General features: G+C 45.6%; 1 protein-coding gene across 12 annotated transcripts in view; it reads left to right on the top strand.

Moving 5' to 3' along the window:
• KALRN (kalirin RhoGEF kinase) overlaps window positions 1-24,509 on the top strand; it is a 598,446-nt gene that overhangs the window by 534,258 nt on the left and 39,679 nt on the right. For all 12 annotated transcript variants that reach the window (XM_042954425.1, XM_042954412.1, XM_042954414.1 and 9 more), the window contains 11 exons: window positions 6,292-6,422; window positions 10,813-10,879; window positions 11,673-11,776; window positions 11,973-12,042; window positions 12,391-12,477; window positions 13,343-13,435; window positions 14,230-14,280; window positions 15,148-15,225; window positions 18,529-18,714; window positions 19,386-19,557; window positions 23,109-23,347. In XM_042954425.1, the coding sequence (XP_042810359.1) occupies window positions 6,292-6,422; window positions 10,813-10,879; window positions 11,673-11,776; window positions 11,973-12,042; window positions 12,391-12,477; window positions 13,343-13,435; window positions 14,230-14,280; window positions 15,148-15,225; window positions 18,529-18,714; window positions 19,386-19,557; window positions 23,109-23,347 (1,278 nt within the window). The remainder of the gene's footprint in view (window positions 1-6,291; window positions 6,423-10,812; window positions 10,880-11,672; window positions 11,777-11,972; window positions 12,043-12,390; window positions 12,478-13,342; window positions 13,436-14,229; window positions 14,281-15,147; window positions 15,226-18,528; window positions 18,715-19,385; window positions 19,558-23,108; window positions 23,348-24,509) is intronic.

A 24,509-nucleotide genomic window follows, 5' to 3' on the forward strand; every position in this document is an offset into this window, starting at 1 on the left:
CAGTGAAACGGCCCCAGAGGAGGTAACCAGTACCATGTGGTCCGTATCCTTTGAAGGAAAGTTGAAGACACTGGGTTAAGTATGGGGAGAAGTTAGGAGAGAGAAGGCTCATGAGAGCTATCCTGACATAATTGAGGACTGCTGTGGGAAAGAAGAGTTGGTGTCACTCTTTGTTGCTCCAGAGGGTGGAGCCTAGACCTGTGGGTAGAAGTTATCTTAGTTCAGTATAACATGAGCTAGTAAGTTCCTTTCCAGTGTACAGGCTGGAAATTTTACAGGAGCATCTAGTATACTTGGACTTTTATATCTAGGGCTTAGATTGTTTCTGCTTTCTTTTTCGGTTGCTCCAGAGGCAGCACCAAACTCTGCTCCACCCAAAAGTCCTGAGATCCCTTGTGTCTCTGAGTCCCAGAGCCGTCCTTGGTGCTTTGTGGTCACATGGTCATGGCTGCACTGAGGCGGCTGCCCCAAAGGTACCATCTCCGCTGAGCGGCTGGTAGGAAGCAAGGGTAGGTGTCCTCTAGCTCACCTGCAATGCAGATAAAGCCCTTGAAGCTCCCCCACAACCTCCTTTGGCAAGTCCCTCTGGACCTTAACGGACACTGGAGTTCTTCTCTGCCAGCCCTGGTCTTTAATCACTGCTTTTATTTACCAGCAGAAGATGCCCACCCACCTCTCCCCAAATAGAGCTAACACATTTTTTTCCACATTTTGTATTAAGGTATTGTCTCTAACTTCAAGCCAGGTACAAGGACTCCCCCCTTCTTTCCCTGTGTGATCTTTGTTTTTACTTTTTTAAGTAACCTATACCCCCAACATAGGGCTCAAACTGACGACCCTGAGACCAAGAGTCACATACATGCTCTACTGACTGAGCCAGCCAGGTGCCCCTCCCTGTGTGATTTTTAATAAAGCTTTTCCTAGATGTGTGGACTGGTGGTGGCAGTGGTGGGTGTGTAAGGAATCAGAGATCTAGCTGGTAGTCCTGCCTCTGCTACTTTACTGTGTAGCCTTGGGCAAGTTACTTAGTCTACTGGGGCCTCTCTTTATCTCCTTTATCAGCAGTGAGGATTCTGTCCACCTGAATCTTAGCTCAAAAGAGATACCATGATGATTGAGTAGGTGTGAATGCGCTTTGTAAAATGATAAGTAAGCATCCTACAAATGTTAGCTCTTAGCCACCTCATCTGTACTTTGAATGGCAGGGAAAGGGAACAGTGTCATCCCTTATCTCCCACAGCCCTGTTCGAGTCATGGGAACATAGAATGTGTCAGCCAATAGATTGCTGGTTGGATGAAAGTTGCAGGGTGATAGCTTAACAATCTATATGACTTGGTTTTATCCCTCAAGCTTGAGGAACAAGAGCTTCCTGGCCATGTGAAAATGTGTCTTTGAACTTGGGTCTCTAAACAGCCGCAGGATTTCACAACCTGCCTGAGATGAAAGATCAAGACTCCTCCCTGAGCCCTTGTCCTCAGGTGGCATGTCACAATAGTTTATTGGGCTTGGGAAGGTACCAATGGCCCCTTGACTGATAATCCCCTGCCTTTGGGGGAGGGGCTGCCCGGGATTGAGCTCCTGTTCAGTCTGCCTGGTAGCCTGGCATCCTAGAATGTGTCTACCTGCTTCCGCAAGACTTCCTGCCCTCTGATTCTTCTACTTTGATAGCATTCACCTCCCAAGGCCAGCCATGTGGGCCGAGAAACATGTCTAGGGCCAGGCCGCATCTGTGTGTGTGCTTTGCCCTCTATTAGGTGAATCAGCCTGCTTTCTCAGTGGCAATCTAGTTAGCCAAGTTCAGAGCCCAGAGAAGAGGAAATAATGGCTGCATCACACCCATGGTGGAGGTGTGTGTTTTCAGGAACTGGGTTCCTCTGGCATCCCTCGATGGAAAAGTTTCAATTTCCACCAAAAAAAATTTTAAGGCAGTCACAAACCTGAAATGTCATTTGCCTGAAAAGTCCAGACTTCAGTTTTCTACTATACAGTTATCTTCCCCATCCCCACCCTTAATTTGTCTGGAAATGACTATGATCTAATACTTTTTGTCCAGAGAATGTCATACAAATTTTTAGAAAAGGGTGGGGCAGATAAGAGGTTGGTGTGCTGCCGGGTGCTGGACCAGCACCCTTTTCCTATTTTATCAGATGACCTTTGATCACTCCCCCAGATTCCCACAGTACATTCAATAAATTCTCAGAGTCCTACTGTGTGCCAGCTCTGAGATCAAGCATAGAATCTTCCATAATGAAGCTCACAGTCTAGGGTTAGTGCTCACAATGCTCTCCTGCCTGGACTGTTAGAACATTTCCTCCCTGATTTCAGTATGACATCTGTCTACATGACTATCAGACAGATTTTCTTTCTTTTTTTAAAAGAACTTTTTAATAGTTCTTTTTTTTTTTACTAATAAAATAAGAATATGCTTATTCAGGAAAAATTGGAATAATAACAAGAATATAAACACAAATTATATCTCTGATAATTATCATCTAGACATATTCAGTGCTAAATATTGATACATTTTCTCCTAGACCCTTTGAAAAATAATGTAGTTAATCAGAATACAGAAAAATCCTTTTTTGCCTTACTGTCATATCAGGGACATTTTCCCAAGAGATGAAAAGCCCTTAGGAATATTAAGAGTGATCTTCCTGGAGCGCCTGGGTGGCTCAATCTGTTAAGCATCAGACTCTTGACTTCGGCTTAGGTCATGATTTCACAGTTCCTAGGTTCCGGTCCTGCACTGGGCTCTGTGCTGTCAGCACAGAGCCTGCTTGGGATCCTCTGTCTCCCTCTCTCTCTGCCCCTCCCCGCTCACACTCTCTCTCTTCTCTCAAAATTGTTTGAATAAACATTTAAAAAAAATTAAAAACCCTTTTTTCATTCATTTTAGAAAGTACAGTCTCTACTTATTAATGCTACACATAAGGCTTTACACATATGATTTATCCCTGTGCACTTCCCCAGGGTTATCTACCTCACCCTTTACCTCTTCCTTCCCTAGCACTCACTCACCCCAACTCACACAACACACAATCACTTGCCACCAGCCCCCACATCTCGCCCTTTCATACCCCATATCCCATCTGTGTCAGGCTGCTTCCAGCTTCCCAGGCTGCCCTGGGAAGGTTCACAGCTTGATCCTTTACTCAGAGTGCTGCTCCCACCTGGGATGCTCTCCCATCAGTGTATTTATTTCTCAATACTCACTTCAAGCATTGCCTCTTCCATTAAGCCTTTCCCTTCCCTCTCCACCCCACCATAGAGCTGCCCACCCCCCTTTTCATCCTCCTTGATACCTTTTCCATCTAGAACAGCACCCAGGATAGGTAAGGTAGGAAGCCAAATCTTATTCATTTTCATTTCTGCAGTTACTTGGCAAATATTCAGCATGTAGTAGCTGTTCAATAAATATTTATTTGAGTACAAACAAATGATCAATTGCAGTTCTGTGTAATGAATGCTGTGCAGGGGATGTGTAAAGGGTGCTTAGAGGAGCCCAGACGAGGGGGGTTTTATGGGTGTGTGATCCACGATCCAGCAGACAGGAAATGTGTTCATTTTTATTGTGGTGACAGCTCTCCTCTCTTCTTAATCTACTGCTTTGAATCCTATTTGCATTTCTGTTCCCTGACCTTGGACCAGCTAGAGGAACTTCTGTTGTTCTCTTCCTTGTATACTTTCTCCTTTGCCTCCTGAGACTGTTGTGGGCTGAGCCCCAGACAAGGCAGAAGTCTTCCCTGTGGCTACACAGCCCACTACTCATCAGACCTGTGCCTGCTTCCCCCCAGAAGCAGCACAAGCACTTGCAGGTCGCCCCCAGCTGCCCTTGCCTGGGACCCAGGATCCCCACTGTAGCACAGGTAGCCAGGTCTCAGAGGGAATCGTATTTGAATTATAAGCACTGATAGCTAACACCATTATTTGAGGCAGATTACCCAGACTACAGCTTGGCCAGACCCTTTATTTCTCTCTTCCTTTCTCACTGCCTCTGCTCTGCTCACCCTCTCGCAGAGAGACTTTCCCCAGAGATAATTTGGGCTTCTTTGCTCATAGAACAGGTCAGGCAGGAGGATATGGAACATATTTCCCCATGTGACACTTTGGACTCCACAGATGTCCTTCATTCCACAAGGTTGAAAATGGCCCACACTAAGCGGGATGTTGCACAGGAGAACCTTGCAGGCAGAGATGGAAGCCTGTCTCCCCGGGCCTTGCAGTCAGCATCCTGCCAGCCAACAGGCTGCAGAACAAAGGTTGTAATAGGACAATGGGCCAAGGAGGAGGGGAAGTAAAAGGCATGTAATCAGATCAATCACCAGCTGGGTCCATCTGCCTGGGGAGCCTGTCTCTGGTGATGCCACCAGCAGACATGTCACATGTCTCGAAAAGCCTGCCTGTCCACTGGTTTGTCAGACCTCAGCACCAGACATTCTCATTTCCTTAATAACTGGTTACAGATCCTGAATCTATAAATTTTTCTAAACTCTCCTTGACCTTTCTGTATTTTTAGCCTATGCTGCTTCTAGGGATAACTTCCATGGTTGATTACTTGTCCTATAAAATAACTTGTCAAGTTAAAAGAAACTCTCTCTCTCTCTCAAACTTGAAGACACTATCTTCTTAATTCTGGTTTCTACTGTTGTTAACAAATTCATGCTTGGCCCTTGGTACACTTTGTTGGTTTCGGGGTGGGGTGAGGGGCAAGAAGGTTGACGTCTCTTCTCAGCTTTAAAATTTTCACCTTTAGGGGCACCTGGGTGGCTCAGTCAGTTAAGCGTCCGACTCTTGATTTCAGCTCAGGTCATGAGATAGAGCCCCACGTTGGGCTCTGCACTTACACCACAGAGTCTGCTTGGGATTCTCTCTCTCCCTCTCTCTACTCCTCTTCTGCTCCTCTCTCTCCCTCTTCTTCTGCTCACACATATGCTCTCTCTCTCTCAAAAATAAAAATAAATATTTAAAAATTTCAGCTTTAAGTCTTAATATTCCCCACCTGTTCTCATATAATGACTGGCCCATTGGGCACCTCATTTGCTTTTTGTTTCATTCCCCTGGACTTCTCCTACTTTTCTTTGGCCTATCTTGAAATAGAGCAGCTGGGAGAATTTGGACAGATACTCTAAGTACAGGTTGTTTAAGACCATGCTGAAGCCTTTTGTTTCTCCTACCTTTTTGGACACTTTTTGATTTTTGTGATTTTAACCTTAGGGCTGATGTTTTCAAAGACTACCAAAGTGAAGCCTTCCCTTTGAGCCTCAGAGGCTGTTGTAAATAGGCCCCTTGTATGGATAGTTTGGACTAGACTCCCACATTTGTTTTGGAGTTGCTCACCTTGACCTTCATCTCCAGTCTTACTGTTTATCCACATTGCTTCTGCCAGTTTCCATAATGAAGTGCTAAGCGTCACTGTGTGATCTTTCTTCAAGGACACCTGTAAAAATGCTAAGATCGGCCCCATTTTTGAGTATCCTTCTTGTTAACAGTTCCATCCAAGGACGAGGGTGAACATTTTTAATTTTTCAAGGGATCTACAACTTTTATCTCTGTCTATTCCGTAGAAGTCTGTAGAAAGGAGAGATCTGATCTGAAAATTGAAAAAAACTAAAGCATACATGGGATAACTGTAGCTGTCTCACTCAAGATCGTCCAGTGACTAGGAGATCTGGGGTTAGAATCCTTTGCCCTTAACTCTTGCTAGAGAACTGTAGTAATCCCTTTACTTTGTTTCTCAGGACTGCAGCACCTTAATTAAAAGAAAGGGATTCATAAATGAAAGAAAACCCTTGGTAAATAACCTTAGCAAAGATATTTTTAGGAAAGGCTAAATCTATTGCTCTCTTCTTGTCTACATCTCATCGGCTCTTGGGGGGAAAATGTAGCTAATTTAACACACGTGGATTTAGCCAACTAGCTCTCCTATGACTCCCCTCTCCTTATCAATTGGATAAGGACCATCAATTGATGGTTCTACAACTGATTAGCATTACCTCTGGCGCTCTTACCCAGAGATGTCACTTTTGACAATTTTCATTATGGCAGGAAATTGGTAGCCCGTGACGCCAAGTTCCTCCTGATTGCCCAAGAAGGCGGCAGTTCTGGGCTGTCTGCTGCTGGAAGAAGAGAGTACCTCCAGGTACCTCCTGGTACCTCACTGACATTCAGTGAACACAGCCTTGGCCACTGACCGACCAACTCAGCTGCTGCTAGGCTGAAGGGGGACACGAGGACTTCCAGATGACTTTTCAATGTACAGTTCTCTAAGGCTATTTTTCTCCTCTTTCCAGAGTCTAGAAGGAGGCTCATACCGGGGAAGCCTGAAAGACCCTGTAGGCTGCCTGAATGAGGGAATGACCCCACCCACACCTCCTAGAAACCTGGAAGAAGAACAGAAAGCCAAGGCCCTGAGGGGCAGGATGTAAGTGACTCCTCCAGATTCTATCCTGGTGCACATGTGTATGGTGAACAATGAGCTAAGGTCGGAGAAATTTGGGGGAGAATTACACTATGTTTCCATTGATATCATTCATTCTAAGTAAAGGTGACCTAGATCTGTGCAGTGTAGCATTGTGAACAAGGCACTGTAGTGGCACCGACTTTAAGAATTTTAGGCTGAGGTATTTTCTGGGAGATAGCAGCTATGGCTGACCAAGTGTGGTTATAACCAAGGTCTGTTAGAAATTTAAAACATACTGATAAAAGGAAATCAACAAAGTTTAGGAAACTCTGGGACTATTACTATGCTCCCATATTAGAGAATCCATGGCAGAAAGTTGGAAGAATTTCATCTGAGGAAACATTTCTCAAAATGAAGGGACATAGTATATAGGAAAAGGGAGCCATTGTGCCAGCCAGACAGGGCCTAGCTCCACTCCTTCTCTAAAAGTTTAGTTTTGCATCCATTTGTGGACTTAGCTCCAAGAGAATCTTTTCACTTTTTTTAATAGTTTGGGGGGGGGGGGGCGCAAATACAATTCACATTGCAGTCCATTTCACAAAAACCCATATATTATGCAAGGTTTGAGTGATCCGCCCTGATGTGAAGTCAATCTTCTATTACTTGGGCTGATCAAGAAGATATCGGATACCATGAATGCAAAACCACAGTTCCTCAAAAACTTTAGTTTTCTTATTTAGGGTTTGACTCCATGTTGGAAGCAGAGCTTCATGAGCCTTGGACATTGCCTGGTGTGTGTGAGATAGTAAGCACAGAGAACTGGTCCCTCCCTGTTGCTAATTAGTCTGTTTTCTCCCTCAGACTCCTCATCCCTTTAACCTGGTCACAGACATGAGGATTAGCAAAAGTGAGTGAGGCCAGGTCCTTCTGTTGCCTGGAAACAGGCCAAGTGAACATTTATAACTTTCTTTCCTAGGAAACTGAAGTAGAAATGTCATAGCCAAGGCCTGGCCTCAGAGCAGGGCTGTCACCTCACAGTGGAGCTGAGCAAGTGTCTCTTCAGTTCCATATTTACCCCTCAACTTTATGGGTACTCAGGGGAACCTCAAGAATGGAATAGAGATAGAAAAATACCATCTGCAAATGGAAATTTCCTAGGACTTGCACAAAGCTGGTTCTCTTTCACTTCTAGGGTTGTTTTTACATAGATGAGAGCTGGAGCCAATGTTCCAGTCCTTTGCCAAGCCAAAGTAAAACTCAGGTCAGGGAGGAGAACTTTGGGGTAGCAGGTGGTCCTTGGCAAAGCCTGTCACTGCTCTTGTCACTTCAGTTGGAAGGGCCCACGAGCAGTCATGGAAGCCATTGCCCTGCTTCCAGATGTGATATTATCTGATTTTGCTCCAACAGGCAAAAGTCTGTTGCCTCTTTAACTCACTTTACCCATTTCTTCTCCCTCTTCTTATTCTCTTGCGTGAATCTACAGCTCTCCACATCCTGAGCTATCCTGAAAATCCAACTATTAGAGTATCTCATTGCTCTTGCTGTAACTTATGGCCACAATGAAAGAGAGGATATATAGGTGTCTAATTGTGAAGGCTGTGTGAGGCTAGAGGCTGGGTCGGGCAGGCAGGTACAGAGAATGGAGACTCAATACAGACATTGAAGGGTTAAATGGGAGCTCCATGGAGAAAAGATGAAAACAAAAGGAGAAGAAAAAAGGCTGAAAGTGGACTTGATTGTCCTAAAGTTTTAGTCACCCATTCATTCCATAATAGGTGTTGAGGGCACCTGGGTGGCTTGGTTGGTTTAGCATCTGACTCTTGATTTCGGCTCAGGTCATCATCCCAGGGTCATGGGACTGAGCCCCTCTAAAATTAAAAACTAAAAAAAATAGGTGTTGAATGCCTATTATGCACTAAGGCATAGGATATATCAGTGAATAAAATAAACAATAACAACAAAAGAAAAGTCCTTGCTCTCACGGCAAGTTTGTACCATAAAGGGAGAAATAATACAATAAGCAGAATAAAAATAAATTATTTAATATATTAGAAGCTGGGAAAAGAAAAAGTAGTGAGGGAGATTCAGAACATGGTTGGGGCCATGCTGCACTTTTAGATGGTTCTGACATTTGCACGAAGATCAAAAGGAGGTAAGGAATTAGCCATTAGCCATGGAGGAAAAGTGTTCTTGGCTGAGGCAACAGCCAGTGCAAAGGTTCTAAGAGATTTTCTGTGCAAGACCAGCTCTTCCCCACCATTGTGAAACACAGAGGTTAGAAGGAGGTCTGAGCTGTAGCTGGTAGAAGTTTTGTTGGACCAAAGGATAATATTTACCTCGTAAAGAATCCTTACTAATAAGAACTGAACATTTTCTAAAATTGCATGATCATCAGTTCAGTTTTTTTGGCAATTGATCATGCATGGTCTTGTGATGCCTGTAACTTAAATCTTTTATGTACCTCTTCAGACTGTCTGGTAATGTGTCATTATCTCCCCAAGTATTTCATCAGCCCTTCAAGGGAAGTGATGCCAGGTCCACTAGCAGCACCCAATTTAATCAGTCCCCTTTCCTTCCCTCGAGGCTGGAAAGCCGAAGACAGCCCTCAATCTGTCAGCAGATAGCATAGGATAAAAATATCCCCTGGGGACAGAGAGCTGGACTTCATCTCCAGAGGGCCCTCCCAACCCCAAATTCCAACTCCCACTTTCCTGTGGGTTTTCTTTTACCACTTTCTTCCAAGCAGTAACATGGGCCATGCTAAAGATATATTTAAATGCTTTTATTTGGCCTTGCCGGTTCCTTCCTGTGGCCTATAACGCATGATTGTGGATTGTGTGTGTTAGAGAGAGGAAACTGGTTGGAAGTACTGGACATGCTGATAAAGAAGTGCATGTTCCTTTTGCTTTCTCCCTGTCACCCTGAGGCCCAGACCTGGGGATTCGTTGGCTTTTCTGTGTGGTATAGACCAAGAATTTCAGATGAATTGCTTCCTGGGTTCAGAACAGTTATAACCCTTATGCCGGGGGTCCCCTCTGGACATCTCAGAACTTTTTCCTTCTGCCATTTGGGCCCAAAATGCAGTTGTGTGGCTCCAGGTGAAACTCTTTCAAACTTCGCTAGGACGAGTCAGACTCCAGTAAGCTGCACAGCACCTAGCCTGGCCTGCTCCAGTACATGGCCCTGAGTGTTTTATGTCCAGCTCTTTACTCTCTGGACAGAAAGAAAGAGAAGGGCTTGGTTTTGAGGCCTTGGGGACTCCAGAGAGCCAGTCTGAATAGTTTGCCAGGCAGCAGGTGACAATGAAAGAGCAGAGTCTTTGGACTCTGGTACAATAGGTTCAAATCCCAACTCTGGTACAGACTTTGTCACCATGGGTAATATGGCCTCAGTAATTTTCATCCATATGAAATGGGGCTTATAGTACCTACCTTGATATAAGCATGAGAAAACCTAGATAAAGCACTAGCACAAAGTAAATGCTCCAAGAGGAGGAAATCATTAACAAGAAAGAAACCACGAAAGCAAGTGTCCTTGTAGTGGTTAACCCCCCCATCTGGTGGGTGAGGGGAGGCTGCTGCATGGAAAGTTGTGATTATGAGGTGTCGGCAGTCCATCTTTCTGGCCTTGACTGGGGGTTTTGCAGGCCAGTTACCAGGGACACCTCTCTGAGTAATTGTAACTTCTATATCTCAGAAGCCTCATTTGGTATTGGTATCTCTGAGGCCTCAAAGGTTGTTTATCAAGCAAATGTCTTTCTCCTCTTGATAAGCAAAGAATGGAGTTGAAAGAAAGGAAGAAAAGCCTCACATTGATTCCTTAGCCACAAAGCTTTCATAACTCAGTTTTGCCCAAGTGCCTGTTATTCCTCCTGTCTTGTGTCAACTCGACTGTTCAGTTATAGGTGAGGGAGGAAAAACCATTAAGAACAGAAAAAAAGGGGGGCAGGTGGCACCTGGATGGCTCAGTCAGTTGAGCATCTGACTCTTGATTTCAGCTCAGGTCACCATCTCCCTGTTTGTGGGATAGAGCCCCGTGTTGGGCTCTGTGCTGACAGTGCAGAGCCTGCTTGGGATTCTCTCTCTCCCTCTTTCCCTGCCCCTCCCCCCTCAAAATAAATAAATACATTTTTAAAAAGAACGGGAAGGAAAATGAGGAGTCCTGAGCATTGGTGTCCCTCTGGCTATTGTGTGCCACCTGGGAAAGCCCCTCTCAGCTCGGTGCCCTCCCCTCTTCAGCAGGACCCTGTCACAGGGAGAGCAACAGTAAGCGCCTTCCAAGGGCTCCCAAGTGTGAGGTTTGGGGTGGTCTTCTCATAAAGGTGCCAAAGTAACTTTCCTGTCAACTTTTGTGCGAAGGTTTCTTGCTTCACAGTGAAGAGGGCCCTCATTGTTCTTAATCTCCTGCTCAGGTTTGTCTTGAATGAGCTGGTACAGACAGAAAAAGACTATGTCAAAGATCTGGGGATTGTGGTGGAGGTGAGTATGTGGCTTGGGGTGGGTCTGCGGTCACCCAACCAGGGGCATTTTGGACCCTACCTGGGCCGAGGGGTTTGTAACTTGAAGGTTACATGTTTTTAACTTAGTGTTGTTTACTCTCTCTGGGTATTTGCAGAAATTAAACGAAAAATGATAATAGATCAAATGAACTATGTAGGGTGTTTTTCCTTTTCTCTTTGAAATATCATGAGACATTCAGAGAGAGATGGGGTCCCAGATGTTGCAGCATTTATGGGAGCCTCTTGGTTAGAGTTGAGTCCTTTCACCTTGTTTTTGGTGACCAACTTTCTAACTTAAGAGTTCTTTGGCATTTAACCATGTGGACATATATTCTTCAGAACTACCGGTCCCCATGGGCACTAAGCAGGACACTCCTAGTGAGAGCTTGAGGCTTAGAGTCTCCTTAGATTTTAAGAAGGATGTTTTGGCTACCGAGAGGACAAGCAAAAGTCCACGCGTAAGACAAGACCTTGGACAAGTCCACAGTTAGGAGTCAACTTGGTAGTATATAAAACAGCTCTCTCTCCTCAGGGATTTACTTTAGGGGCATTTAGATACTTGGGTGAGAAAGACTTTCTCTTAAGGGGTTGGAGACAACAAAAGGGACCCAGAGCTCCGTCAGAGTTGTGTCTGTCACTCTGCACGGGGTAAAGTCCTGGCTGCACACTGAGAAACCACAGAGAGTGGGCACTTACGCGGGGCTGCGGTATGGGGCTTGTCAAGAAAGCTGTCTCCTGAAAACACCCTGCTGACCGCTGCCTCTGCCCTACAGGGCTTCATGAAGAGAATAGAAGAAAAGGGTGTCCCTGAGGACATGCGAGGAAAGGATAAAATCGTGTTTGGAAATATTCACCAGATTTACGACTGGCATAAGGAGTAAGTGCTATGTTGTCCTGAGGACCAGGACCAGGGGACGTCCTAGGAATCCAGGACCCTCCCACCCTCCCCCTGCATCTGGCCTTAGGGGTAGGGTAGGGTTTGGGGAGCCTCTGGTGTTGTTTATCTCCTCACCGAGAAATAATGCAGTTCTGAAGGACGTGGCTTCCTTCCCTTACCCCTTCCCTCCTTTTAGTTTTTTCCTGGCTGAACTGGAAAAATGTATCCAGGAGCAAGACAGGCTGGCACAGCTCTTCATCAAACACGTGAGTTCTTCTTTCCCCCTCTCTGCCCACCCCCTCCACCCACCCTCCTCACCCCCCCAACCCCCACCTGCTCCTGTGCTTGCCTCTGAAAATTCCTTCTCTCTCCTGCTCTTCCTCGACTTGCCTTCCCTCCTGTCCCTCTCTGAGTTGTTGCCTTTTTTGTAACCTCCTTGGCAATTTGAAAGATGGGCTCTTGCCTAGCGCACGTACTCTCCTACCGTCAATATTTAACTGCCTTGGCGTGTCCCCGAAGTGTGGAGCGTGTGTGTTGTTCTCAGGGTGAGCAGACCAGCACCCTGGGAGCCCGAGGTGCAGGGTGCCTGAGTGCCTTCTTCCCTGCCTCTGCAGGAGCGGAAGCTGCACATCTACGTGTGGTACTGCCAGAACAAGCCGCGCTCAGAGTACATCGTCGCGGAGTACGACGCTTACTTTGAAGTAAGCTGCTCAGGCTTTGCTGGGCCGGGTGGGGGAAGAAAGTCAGGCCAAGGCAGCCACATTCAGAAATGCCAGCCTTATCTATCCCCAGACCCCCCCATCCAGTGCCGTGACCCCTTCGGGACAGGGAGAGCTGGCTCGACGGGGCTGTCAGATTAGCTAGATTCCCGATGACCACCTTTCCTCGAGAGGAGCTGAGGCACCCAGGGTGTGGACAGCTCTCAGAAGCCTCTGTCTGCGGAATGACTGTCAGCCAGAGACTGCTTCAGAAGCTCCGTCCCCCTTTGGTGACCCCAGCTCAGACCGTGCCCACACACTTCCTGCCAGTCCCTGGAGGCCCCTCCTCCTTGTCCCCATGCTCCAAGTCACCCCATGCTCTCTGCTCTCATTCCCAGAGGTTCTGTCAAGCACCATAAAGTGTTTGTTTTGCCCCAACCTGGAAATGCTTATTTTGCTGGAGGAGAGGCAAGGCTGTCCCTTGGAAAGAGCTCTCAGCTGAGTGTTTGCAGATCTGCATTGAGGGCCCAGCCCGTGAGGCCTATGTCCCAGGAGAAGCCCTTCATTCCTGATGTGGGCCCTGGAGCAGCAGAGAGAACAGAATACCCATCCCAGCCTGTCCCCAGGGCTAGGGTGAGGACACAGGCTGGGAAAGTGCTAGACGTGCAGAATGGTGTGGCAATGTGTGCTGCGTGTTGTTAATAACACATTGGCAGTTGTGTGGGCAACTCCACCTCTCATGTGGGTTGAGGATTCTAAAACTTTATTGGCAAAAGCGAAGTCCTGTCTGTGTCACCTCGAACCCTAATCCCCAGGACCCCAGTTCTTTGGCTCTTTTTTCCCCTAACATATCTCCCTCGCGTTCCAGGAGGTGAAACAGGAGATAAATCAAAGGCTGACACTTAGTGACTTCCTTATCAAGCCCATTCAGAGAATCACAAAATACCAGTTGCTCCTCAAGGTAAGAGAGCTGTGAGCCCGGGTCAGAGCCGGAGAAGGGTCTTCTCCGGCTCTGAGCCGGTGAGCAGGTCAGCGTGAGGCTCAGTCTCCACCACACTTTCCCCGCGAACTAGCGGGGGCATCTGTGGGCTCTTACCTTGCCTGTTGGTTTCTTGTGTCAGCTCTGCCTCCAAATAAATTGCACGCAAGCCATTCCTGCCTTTAAGGTTGGTTTTTCGTTCACTATCTTTCTTTCAATTCACTTTCTTCCTTTGTCACCATCACTAACTTGGGACTTTTAAAAAATAAAAAAATAGTAAGAGCATAAAAATAGAGCAACCACAAGGAGAAAGAAAAGCAAAGGCAAGACCCTCCCTCAAAAGCTTAGATGAGCAATACCTACAATTTGATCATATTTTACTTTTTTACAATGGTTTAATTTCATTTGTCTTACAGAATATGAGGTAAATGGAAGAGAGAGGTTGAGCTTTCCTTTCTCCCAGCCTTTCTGGACATAACTCCCCCCGCCCCCGTTCCTGCTCACAGTCTCCCTCTCCCTTCTTCCCTCCCTCCCCACCTCCTTTTTCCCATAACTTTTAATCTCTGAGTATTTGGGGTTTTTCTCCATGTTGTTGTTTCCAATATGACTCATAAGTTCATATCTCAGCTTCTACAATGCACTGTCATGTCTGTTAGGGAGGAAAGTAGCCTGGGTATCATCACAGGTTTTATGATGCTGGGTTTTTTTTTATAGTGCTCTGTTTTCCTAACTGATGTCACCCTCCCGCACCCATCCCCGCTTCCCCCACTTGCTAGGACTTCCTGAGATACAGCGAGAAGGCCGGTTTGGAGTGTTCAGATATCGAGGTGAGTCTTCTGCTCACAATGCTGGCTGCTGTAGGAGCCAGTGTTGGATATCTGTCTCTAACGGGGAAGAGCTGGCTCTAGAGGACCAGCGGTCCAGGCTAACTCCTCTCAGTGAGAGCCCCTTGCAAACAAGTGCTCCACAAGATGAGAAATGGCAAGTAATAATGAACACATTGAGTCTTTTTCTGAAACCCAAGAATTCTGTCCTGGGACAGAGCAGAGTTTCACCCCACTCCTGTTCTCTATGTGGCTCTAGTGACATAGGATAAGAAAGGGGGGTATTTAAGTCCCCTGACATCCTTCAGAGATTGAGTGTTTCAGTGTGCAGTTTTATCCATGAATCCAGGTACTATTGGAGTTCAAAATATAACATATCCCATTTTCACTCCCTCTTCTACCCCCAAGGATTACTCCCTAAGTGAAGTCCTTTGAGACAATGTCGCCATGGGGATTATTTTAAGCCAGAGAGGTTATAGACCATTCTGGCATGTTATTTTAGGTTCAGACCTCTAGTGTTTCGCAAACCAGGCTAAGCTGTTGCTTAGGCAGCCAAGAAGCAACAAAGAAGAAAGAAAATATGAGAAGGAAAGAGAATTGCTAAATGAAAGTGGGAAGGAGGAAAAGGCAGACTGGGTAGCGTGCCCCCCACAGGTGGTCACTGGTTCATTTGGAGCCCTATACTGATGACCAACACCCAAGCTAGAACAGAAACCCCTGCCCTTTTCTAGGAGTGGGTGGCAGGGACCAATGTCCTTTCCTAGAATGAAGGAGCCGCTAGGAGGTCCCTGACTTCCAGCACGGAATTGCCTTAAGCTTCCTGCATGAGTGTTCATCCCCTTCCTGAGCCACTGTTGTTCTTTCCCACAGAAAGCAGTGGAGTTAATGTGCCTTGTTCCAAAACGCTGCAATGACATGATGAATCTGGGACGCCTGCAGGGCTTTGAGGTGAGCCCTTAAGAATGCTTCCGAGCCTCTCTCTTCTGGACAGCGGGAGCCTGGGCTGTGAGGCAGTTTCCCTTTGAAGCCCTGTGCCTGCCTCCGCTGCCGCCTCCACTTACCATCTGTGCCTTTGTTCCAGGTCTCTCTGGCTCACGGGCCCAGAAGATTTATCTAATTAGGATATGCAGTGATAGGGCAGTGAGAGAAAGTTACAGAGCAGTCCACAAAGCTGGAGTCACAATTCCAATGGGGCTGGAAAGACCCAAAGTTCCTTGTAACTGTGGACCTGGCAGCAACCTCTTTCCTTTCTTGCTTGCTTGAGGAGTGAGTGCTGGGAATTTGAGGGAGCACAGAACTATGGCATGGAAGTACACCTGAGGAAAATTGGAACACATTTTTTTTTTCTTAGAGAGGATGCTTCTAATAAAGAGATGCACATATTGGCTGGCTTTTCAGTTAAATGAACATTTAAAGCTTTAACACATCATGTGCACATTTCTATTCTTTGAAGAAGAGAACCAAGTCTTAAGAGAAACAGCTAGAAGTCCCCAAAATTTTGGCTTCTGTGAATGAACTAGTTTGCTAGGGCTGCTATAACAAAGTCCCACCGGGTGGCTTAAACAACAGAATTTATCGTCTCATTTTTCCGGAAGCTAGGAGTCTGAGATCAAGGATAGGCAGCGGTGGTTCCTTCTGAAGGTTGTAAGAGATGGATCTGACCAGGCCTCCCTCCTTGGGTTGTAGATTGCTGTCTTCATGTTCACATGACATTCTTCTTGTGTCTTCACATTGTCCTCCCTCTGCACATTTTTCTGTGTCCAACTCTTCCCTTTTTATAAGGATACCAGTGATGTTCGAGTAGCACTTACCATAATGACCGCACTTTAACTTCATTCCCTCTGTAAAGACCTTATGTCCCAATATGGTCACATTCTGAGATACTGGAGGGTTAGGACTTCAACATATGAATTGCACAGGGGGAGTAATTCAGCCAATAAAGGTGAACCTTTGAAGAAAAAATTGACTTTCCTACTTTAAGCTGGCTAAGTGGCTGCTGTTAGTTTATATCCAAACCTCATATGCTAACTACATATAGTCTGAGAATTAATGTGATAAAATTGGAACTGACACAATTATTGACTGGGATTTAATAATTGTTGAACGACTTAGAGAAAGGTGGGGATCTTCTAATCCTGTTTCCTGATAATCCTGCAACCTAAGACTTTATTACTTTCTAGAGAAAAGGGGTTCCTAGAAGTTGAGATAATAAAGAAAGTAAAAGCTTTTTTTCCTTGGCTAAATTAAAATAGAAAAGAAAAGAAAAGAAAAGAAAAGAAAAGAAAAGAAAAGAAAAGAAAAGAAAAGAAAAGAAAAAAGAAAAGCAGCAGACTTGTCTATAAGTAAATTTAGGAGATGCTACATTCAGGTTTGGGTTAATTAGTTGGATTCATGATATTCTTGAGCCAAATTCTCTTGTCCTCCTTGCCCTCCAAGGCCTTTCTGGTGTCCCTGTCTGCCACTGCTTTGTTATGACCAGGAACTATGTGGAGTTTTTCTTTGCTGTTTATTTTTCATAGATTCCTGATTCTCCACGGTACACCTGTGGCATTAGAGTAAGCAGGGGTTTGCAGCAGAAATCTACTCTGCGTTCTTACATGGTTTTCCTCTAGTCATACTGGATGAACTTTTACACTTTTTCCCTTGGGGCTATGCTAGGTCTGAGGCTATTCTGAACAAACCAAGTAATCCCTTTTGGTCTTAAGCCTTGATGTCCCCGTGTTTCTGAGGAGGAGTCTGGCTTGACCTTCTCTGAGTCTTTGGAGGTGCTGACCACTAACAGGGGAAGAGCATCTGACTGTGTTGGCTCAAGTTAGACTCCACAGGAGCTGTGTCGTGCATGCACGTGTATGTCCACAGAAGGCCACACACAGACTACAAAATTACCTTCTCTTTTCAGTCAAACACCACCATCTCCTTTTTCCATCCAGTTGCAGGGAATCTTCTTTGCATTCCTTCAGCTAATTAAGAAGGGCCATGAATGTCCCTACGTCCTTTCTGAAGCCCAGGGCTTTAGACCAGGGAGAAGTTAGCCTCCCCACTTAGAGACTCTCTGTCTTTTAAATCCTCTAGCTTTCCCTTCAGCATCAGCAGGGCTATCATTCATGGGTCAGGTTCTTATGTAATATTAATAGAGCTTTTAGAGCTTTCCTGGCTAGCTGGTCACTGGCTTAATATTAACTCTGGACCAGAGAGAGATAAGCCTGTTTGGCTGCCGACCTTGGCAATAAGGAGCCATGATCCAAGCAGAGGGCAGGCATTTCTCAGGAATAGGGAAGAAAAATGACCCATGTGCCAGGTACTATTTGGAATAAGGCATCATGTGCAGCAAATGGCCCACATTTTTACTGAAGGGTGAAAGTCGTCACCTGAGAGAGTATGGTTCAGAGGTGGCCCTCTGGCTGCTATCTCAGGTGTCGGCGTGTTCTTGCTGCAGAACAGTAGAGAAAGCAGGGGTCTCCAATAGCATCTCTGAAGACCTGCTGGGCTGGGCCATATTCCCTTTGAAGATGTGAAGATGTCTCTGAAAATCGGGTTAGAAACTGGCAAACCAAATAGGCTCCACTACCTAGGCTGGCAAGTGACCTGCTAGCTGGAAGCATTTTAAGAAGGATCACAGGACCCAAAGAAATATCTATCAGCTTATAAAACATGGGCACCTGTGTATGGTACTCCAACTTCACCTGCTGATCGGTAGCAGGAGACTAAGACTTCAGAATTAGACTAATTCTAAGACTTCATCCTGAAATAACAGATGGAGAGGAGAGCGGCCCAATTCAGATTACCTGTGGTCCTGCCTGTATCACTTCCCTTGGCCACAGGTTGGTTTGTGGCCATAAGGGTAGCCGAGGTCCTTGGCCCATGCTGCGAGGGAGCCAGGAAGGCAACAGTTCTCAGAGCCCTAGGGGCAGAAAGGCTACAGGTGTCCCCTACTTTCTGCTCTCCTTTTAATAAAAAATAAGAAGAGCCAGGATAATTCCTGAACATCGTTTTAGCTAATAATTTTACTTTTCTTCCTTCTGGCATTTTCTCACAGCTGCTTCTTAGTGGTTTCTTTCCCTTTTCCCCCAGAGCTCTGTATCTGCCCTAGCTGAATGGATGGGTCTTAATTCAATCTCTTACTAGAGTCCTGGGGCTTTTAGTGCCAGGTCTGTTGTCTGTGTCCTCAGTGGGGCAGGTCCTGTGGACCCAGAGGGCTGTGGCCCCCTGCCGGGTTTTCACTTCCTTCACCCCAGCACCTCCTTCCATCAGGGCACCCTGACTGCTCAGGGGAAGCTGCTGCAGCAGGACACGTTCTATGTGATTGAGCTGGACGCGGGCATGCAGTCCCGGACCAAGGAGAGGCGCGTGTTCCTCTTTGAGCAAATCGTCATCTTCAGTGAACTGCTAAGGAAGGGATCCCTCACCCCGGGCTACATGTTCAAAAGGAGCATCAAGGTAAGGCTCCCAGTGGGGATGACAAAGAGCAAGGAAGAGCCGGGGCGCCTGGGTGGCTTGGTCGGTTAAGCATCCGACTTCAGCTCAGGTCACGATCTCGCGGTCCGTGAGTTCGAGCCCCGCGTCGGGCTCTGTGCCGACAGCTCAGAGCCTGGAGCCTGTTTCAGATTCTGTGTCTCCCTCTCTCTGTGACCCTCCCCCGTTCATGCTCTGTCTCTCTCTGTCTCAAAAATAAATAAACGTTAAAAAAAAAAATTTTTTTTTAAAAAGAGCAAGGAAGAGCCAAACCCAGGGAGCTGCTTCCCTGAGACAGAGACCTGGCGTGAGTACCAATTCACAACCTTGACAGTCTTTCAGCCCGACATGCAGGGGGCATGAAGGTTAAATATTTTGAAAGAAAAAGACAGGCTGAGTGCAGGTCCTACAGATCCTGCAGGCTCTCCAGTACCATGTCATTCATCAAAGACAGAAACCAAAGTATTTAGCTATTAGATCCAGGACAAAATTGTGGAAATGTCTCCTGAGATAAAAACTTTGAGGAAGTATAATATGTTGTTGATTTTTTTTTAATATAATTTATTGTCAAGATGGCTAACATACAGTGTATACAGGGTGCTCTTGTTTTTTTTAAACCACTTAAATACCAAAAGAATCAACTTGGGTTCTTCCAGATGAATTACTTGGTCCTGGAGGAGAACGTGGACAATGACCCCTGCAAGTTTGCACTCATGAACAGGGAGACTTCAGAGAGGGTCATTCTGCAAGCTGCCAACGCGGACATCCAGCAGGCCTGGGTGCAGGACATCAATCAAGTCTTAGAAACACAGCGAGACTTCCTAAATGGTAGGTATCAGTGGGCCTGGCTTCCAGCAGCCATTTTCAGGGAACCCCATGCCTCTGAGCTTCCTTGTGTCTGGGCTCATGGTGACTTCATGAGCCCAGATGACATTTTATATGGATGACAAACTTGTAGTTTTCAGGAACACTTTGTTTAGATTTGTTCTAAGCCTGAATACACCAGTGGAACAGATGGAACATGATAAAGAAACCCCAACTTTCCAAAAGAAGAGCTATTCTCTAGAGCCTAGACATAGGGTGTATGCTTTGTGGCCAGCTGCCAGTTGGTATTAATTGTGGCAAAAGGCTGAGTTGGGCACATCAACGATCAGTGACCTATGTTTTCCCATTTGGTGGCTAACGGCTGGTACTTTCTCAGGTTCTCTGGTGTTACCTAGCAAATACTGGGAGTTTGACAGATCAGTGCGAAAGCCTAGATGAGTCCTCTTGCTGGCCAACCTGAGCCCTTTCAAATGAGAGGTGATCACTGAATTTCGGTAATACTTTGAAACTTTTCAGAACAGATGACCACACACAGAATATAGCTCGCTACGGACCCTGCAGGAGCCCCCTAACCAGAAATGGCATTGCTACCTTGTTTACATTTCTATATTTTTTTCACTGCTGGGATTGTCTTCATGTTGAGCTTGGCATGTGAGAGGAAGTATAGGGTGTTAAACTAGCACTCACCTCTCAAGCTGATGAGCTCAGAAGTTTCTCTGAGCAGAAACAGAGCTTGAAGTTGAAGGCAGAATATAACCAGTAATGAAGTTACCCCAGAGACTCAGCAAGCCCATATGGCTGTATGTACACACACACACACACACACACACACACGTGCACACACAGACTCAGTAAGCACATATGCCTGTATGTACACACACATGCACACGCATGCACAAACTGAGCAAGCATATATGCCCATATACACACACACACTCACACACATACACATACACACACACACACGTGCACACACAGACTCAGTGAGCACATATGCCTGTACGTACACACACATGCACACACATGCACAAACTGAGCAAGCATATATGCCCATATACACACACACACTCACACACATACACACACACACACACACACACACACACACACACACAGATCCACTATCAGATGTGTCACCTCTTGCCAGTACTGGAATCTGGAGTCTTTCCCATCGCGCAAACAGCACTTGCTGGGTGTCCGGCATGGACCTGAATGCTATGGGGGAAAGATGAAAGGTGACATGCCATTTAGGACTGTGGGCAGGTCACGACATTTCTCTGGGCCTCTGTTGGCTCATTGTGTGAAAAAGAGGGACGATCTACTCTGCCCACGCTGCACATACTGTGTGCACCTGCCAGCGGTACTGGGAGCAGGCAGACACGGCCAGCTCCCTATAGTGTCAGTCTTACTCCTAGAACTTTGAATTAATACCTTTGTTGATAAAACAGTTTTGTGCAAAAAAGAGCACGTATATAAAATATGTCATTATATTGCATTCTATTAGTTAAGCATTTCTGATTCTAAGCCACAATGAGATGTTTAAGTTTATCAAGTCAGTACAAAAGACAAATAAGAAAAAATTGAAACTAGAAATAATTGAAGTAACAATAATGGCTCACACATGTTGAGTCCTTTCTCTGTGCCAGACACGATGCTAAGCAAGTATTCACATGTATCATCACATTTAATCCTCATGTCAACATGGAAAGGTAAGTCCTATCACCCTGTCGTTTTCAGGTGAGGAAAAGGAGTCACAGAGGTTAGTAAACTTGTCCAAGATCACAAAAACAGTAGGTGATAGAAAAAGGACTTGAACCCAGAACCGTATAACTTAAAATTAGGCTTTTAACCACAAACTACAGATAGTTGCTAATGGTAGGGCACGCATGTATCTATGAACTCCCTAGCAAACAAAGCAAAGAAAGAAACAGGATCAGGCATAAGATGCTGTATATCAGCCAGAAACAAACCCTCTCAGGAGGGATTAGCTTCCCTGATCCTAAGACCTGAGCTATACAAACTGAGACTGACTAGCAGAAGAACAGAGGCTCGCTGTGTCATTCATTTAAAAAGCCATATTATTTTGAAACACTTCAGCACAGTTATTACACCTAATCAAGTAATACCCCAGTTCCATGTGATGGGTACTGATTCGTGAAGTTAGTTCAATAAGGCCTGCTTCCAAACTCCCTGCTATCTACTTAAAACTTAGAACTGCATTTCTTTGGGCATAATCAGTGATTCAGACTTTTACATGGTTCCAAGAGATCTTTCTCTTAATTATAGTGAATCATGGAGATATTACTGAACTCAATTATCAATACCTAAATATTTAATGCCTACAGAACACCAGGGAGAAAGGCTGAGCTCTGGCAAGAGCCTTTGACACACTCAGGAGACAAGGATGTGATGATAGAGTAGGGCTAGCCTTTTACTTACAGAGGCATATGCAGGCATCTCAGGGCCAATCTTTCCCTCCTGAGACCTCAAAGAGAAGTGTGAACCCTATGTTGAGTCCTACTGAAGCACACACTTATTGCTATAGAAATATCCCTATAATTGAAAGTTCTCTGGGCCCCAGCTGTTAACCTACTTAAATATTTTTTGCAGAAAATACTGATAAAAATGACAAAATTGGGCCAGCTGTGGAAGTCATTATTACAGAATTTGACCTGTATGACTTTTGCCTGGCTATACCTCTTTAGCACTCAAGCCTTTGAACTTTCTTATTTTAAACTCTGTAAAACAAAGCTCATGTCTTTCCTCTGTCTCCTGAGTTCCACTGACGACCATTCTGCCAGACCCCAAACCGGAGTGACCATCAGTTCTTGGCTTCTTCTCCCATCCAGGCTGTGGCAGAGTCTAATCTCCCTCTGAACACCTGCCACGTCATATCCATTCTACATTTTCATTGGCTCTGCTCTGCTTGGGTCGCTGGCTTGCCACTGTCTCATGGTTTCTGAACCGGCCTCTCCAGCCCTCCTCCCAACTGCTGCTCCAAGGCTAATATATTCCTCAAAATGTGGCTCTGGCGAGAGAATTTCAAATGTTCAAGTTCATTTAATCCAATCACTTCTCAAGATCTTTGGAATTAAACCCAGCCTCGTTAGCAGGGCTTTGCAGATTTTTCAGTCATGGTGCCAACAACCTCCCTTATGTCTCATCTCTTCCTCCACCGATGGTCTTCTGCTGCAGGTGATCTGACTCCATCCTGTTGCCCAGACACACTTCACACTTGCCTACCTCCTGCACAGTCTGAAGCTTAGTACCACCACCACCCCCATAGAAGTGTCCACCCACACGCATGCACACACTTCTCTCCATCCTTTTGCACAGCACTTTGTACCTCATATATGGCACCATTTCGTTTTTGCATTTCCATCATTAACGTAGGTTTCTTCGTCCTCACGGTAGATCATAATTTCCTTAAAAACAAGAATAGTGTCTTCCTCGTGTATTACCATTATGCCTGGCATAAAGCCTGTGTGTACTAAGCTTCCAAATCCTTGTGAGATTCCTAGACCTCAGAGTAACTGTCTGCTCTTACCCTGTAGCACTACAGTCGCCCATTGAGTACCAGCGGAAAGAAAGGAACACAGCTGTGATGAGGTCCCAGCCATCTAGAGTTCCCCAAGCCAGCCCCAGGCCCTACTCCTCTGTCCCCGGGGGCTCTGACAAGCCCCCAAAGGGCTCCAGCTATAACCCGCCTCTGCCACCCCTGAAGATATCTACCTCCAATGGCAGTCCAGGGTTTGACTATCACCAGCCTGGGGAAAAGTTTGAGGCCACCAAGGTAAGTGACAGCCTATTACCCCCAGCCTCACCACTCTGAGGGTTCAGCCTCTGTGCTCACTTTAGAAAAAAGAAGTAGCTTCTTTTTATGCTGCTCATTTACCAGAACAACCCACTGAATACAGCCTCGTCTCAATTATTTCTCTTTCTTCCCCTACAAATTGAGTGAGTTAGACCAGCTCCCTGTGCTCAGACATTCTGTGTTAAAGAGCTATTGTCATCTGCAGAAACCCTGCAGATATAAGGTAATATTGTAGTGGCAATGATGACTTATACCAGAGTAGTCGTGCTTTGGATCACCTAAAAGTCACAACTCTAGTGTTTGACGTCTGAAAGAGATCATGCTTTCTAATGATGAGCTGCTGAAGTGAGCTCACAGTCCTTTGCCCTCCACTGACAGATGCAGTGCGGGGAAATGGCTCATCTGTGTGTGAATGGGAAAAGCAGGCTTGGATTAGACATTTATCACAGATAATCCACAATTTAAACATCACTGTGAGGACAGCATAGAACTAACTGTAGACCCATCCACACAGCTGTGTAGGACCCTACAAAGTGGTAGGCATGGGAATAAATGGGAAAAGTGCTAGATTAGGAATTCAGGCAATCTGGGTTCCAACCCAAATTCTGTAACTCACTTGCCCTAGAACCTCAGGCAGTTCATTAATCTCATTAGGCCTCAGTTGCCTCTAGAACTCAATGGGTCTGTGAACAGGAACGTCTACATTTTTTTTTACTTACATGTTCTGATTTTATACTTTTATTTGTTTTATCCGAATTGGATGATATTGATTTTTTAATTATTAATGAAAATATTTTTAAAAAATCAACTATTAATATATCCAAGTTCAATTCTGTATTAGACTAACTGTACTGACCTATTTCATCATATTACCTGGAAATGATTTTCTACCTTAAAAACTCCTTGTGAATTAGGTGAAGTCATAACAGCCTTTTGTCAAATTTATTGAAGAATTTCTGGCTCTCATCGTGCTCTGTGAGGTAGCCAGGCCTCCATGGGAGGTACAGGTCTAGAAGTAGCTTTCCTGGTATAGTCATGTGAAAAAGCCACAGAGGTATGACCTCTTGTTTTAATGAACACAGGCAGGACCAGAGGAGTTTTGTTCCCACTAGAGTTGGGTCAGGGTAGGTCATGGTCTTGC

This window comes from Panthera leo, chromosome C2 (genome assembly GCF_018350215.1).
Source record: "Panthera leo isolate Ple1 chromosome C2, P.leo_Ple1_pat1.1, whole genome shotgun sequence".
NCBI classification, from domain to species: Eukaryota; Metazoa; Chordata; class Mammalia; order Carnivora; family Felidae; genus Panthera; species Panthera leo.